Below are 1,780 nucleotides of genomic sequence, written 5' to 3' on the forward strand. Positions count from 1 at the left end.
TCCTAAGATTTTGTTAACTTGCGATTTTGGTTTGCAAAATTTAACTTATTCAAAAGGAATTTAAATGGAAGGGTTTTGATTTAAAGGTTTCAATGAATGTAGAAAAATCATGCTTTAAGATGATTGATTTACAAATAAAATGTTTTTGACTCTTTTAATAAGGTTTTAACAATGGACTCATTTAGATTGAACTTGTTTTAAAGGTTTTAATAAATACTACAAAATCTGTATTTGGTTAAGGAGAAATCTTCGGATTCTTAACGACGATAATCAGAGTGACGCAGTGGAAGGCGAGAGAGTTTTCAGACTCTGAAGCAGAAGTTAACTTCAACACCTGTTTTAATCTTGCCAGAACCGCATGAACCATTCGAAGTGTACTGTGATGCTTCCTTAAAAGGTTTGGGTTGCATGTTAATGCAACACTGGAATGTGGTGGCTTACGCATCGGGTCAGCTAAGACAGCATGAGGTGAATTATCCAACTCATGACTTAGAATTAGCGGCGATTGTGTTTGCATTGAAGATTTGGAGACACCACTTGTACGCAATAAGGTTTAGTGTCTTTTTCGATCATAAGAGTCTTAAGTACATCTTTGATCAGAAAGAGCTTAATATGCACCAGAGAAGGTGGATGGAGTTGCTAAAAGATTATGATTTTGAGCTGAGTTATCATCCCAGAAAGGCGAATGTGTTAGCAGACGCATTGAGTCAGAAATCTTTAACAATTGCTTGGATGAGAATCAAGGAAGAAGAGCCAGTGGATAAGTTTGTGGATCTTAAGCTGGATATTGGTGAAGTTTCCAGAAGAGCTTGTTTGAACCAGTTGCAGATCTCAAGCACGTTTAAATCAGAAATGCAAAGGGCTCAGCAAGATGAGTAGAAGCTTCGACAATTGTTTCAACCAGTTGGTGATAAGAGGCGTGAAGAATTCACTAAGGATGGTGAAGGATTATGGAGATACAAGGGAAAGATTTGTATACCGGATGTCGGAAGTTTGAGACAATATTTGTTGTCAAAAGCTCACAACAGTGAGTTTTCTATTCATCCTGAAAGTACGAAGATGTATTATGACTTGAAGAAGATGTTCTGGTGGCCCGAGATGAAGGGTGATGTAGCAACAGTGGTATGCAAGTGCCTGACGTGTCAGAAAGTGAAGATAGAGAATCAAAAACCATCGGAAATGCTATAGTCACTTGAACTCCCTAAGTGGAAGTGGGAAGGAATCGCAATGGATTTTGTGACCGGTTTACCAAGGACTAGGTCGGGATTTGATGCAATTTGGATGATCGTGGATCGCTTAACCAAGTTCGCTCATTTTCTGCCTATTCGAGTAAACTGTTCCATGGAGGAGTTGGTGAGATTGTACACCAAGGAGATAGTAGGGTTGCATGATGTGCCGTCGAGTATAGTGTCGGACCGTGATTCCCGATTCACTTCAAAGTTTTGGGGAGCTTTCCAAAGAGCTTTCGGTACGAAACTATGCCTTAGTACCGCATATCATCCGCAAACCGATGGACAGTCGAAAAGGACTATTCAGACGTTGGAAGATATGCTCAGAGCATGTGTGTTGGATTAACCCGGGAGTTGGGATCGTTACATGCCATTGGTGGAGTTTGCGTTAATGGAAATTAAACAATAAGAAACATCAAACATAAATTGACAAGGCAAGAAAATAACAATAACAAGTCAATTAAACAATAAGAAACATCAAACATAAATTGCATTAATAGAAATTAAACTCAACAACGAATTTATAAACATAAAAGTGACCAAAATAAGAA

The 1,780-nt window shown here is 38.5% G+C and overlaps 1 protein-coding gene across 1 annotated transcript; it reads left to right on the forward strand.

Moving 5' to 3' along the window:
* The first annotated feature begins 612 nt into the window (after positions 1-612).
* LOC130940027 (uncharacterized) lies at positions 613-1,188 on the forward strand. The gene is made up of 2 exons (XM_057868081.1): positions 613-811; positions 905-1,188. The coding sequence occupies exons 1-2, from the start codon at positions 613-615 to the stop codon at positions 1,186-1,188; spliced, it is 483 nt and encodes a 160-aa protein (XP_057724064.1).
* Positions 1,189-1,780: the final 592 nt, after the last annotated feature.

This window comes from Arachis stenosperma, chromosome 7 (assembly GCF_014773155.1).
Source record: "Arachis stenosperma cultivar V10309 chromosome 7, arast.V10309.gnm1.PFL2, whole genome shotgun sequence".
NCBI lineage: Eukaryota > Viridiplantae > Streptophyta > Magnoliopsida > Fabales > Fabaceae > Arachis > Arachis stenosperma.

What these genes read in the sequence shown, in the direction of transcription:
- LOC130940027 (XM_057868081.1), top strand. Translation starts at nt 613, where the DNA reads ATGCACCAGAGAAGGTGGATGGAGTTGCTAAAAGATTATGATTTTGAG. An exon ending in TGAAGTTTCCAGAAGAGCTT is followed by an intron (nt 812 to 904) that starts GTTTGAACCAGT and finishes TGTTTCAACCAG; the next exon opens with TTGGTGATAAGAGGCGTGAA.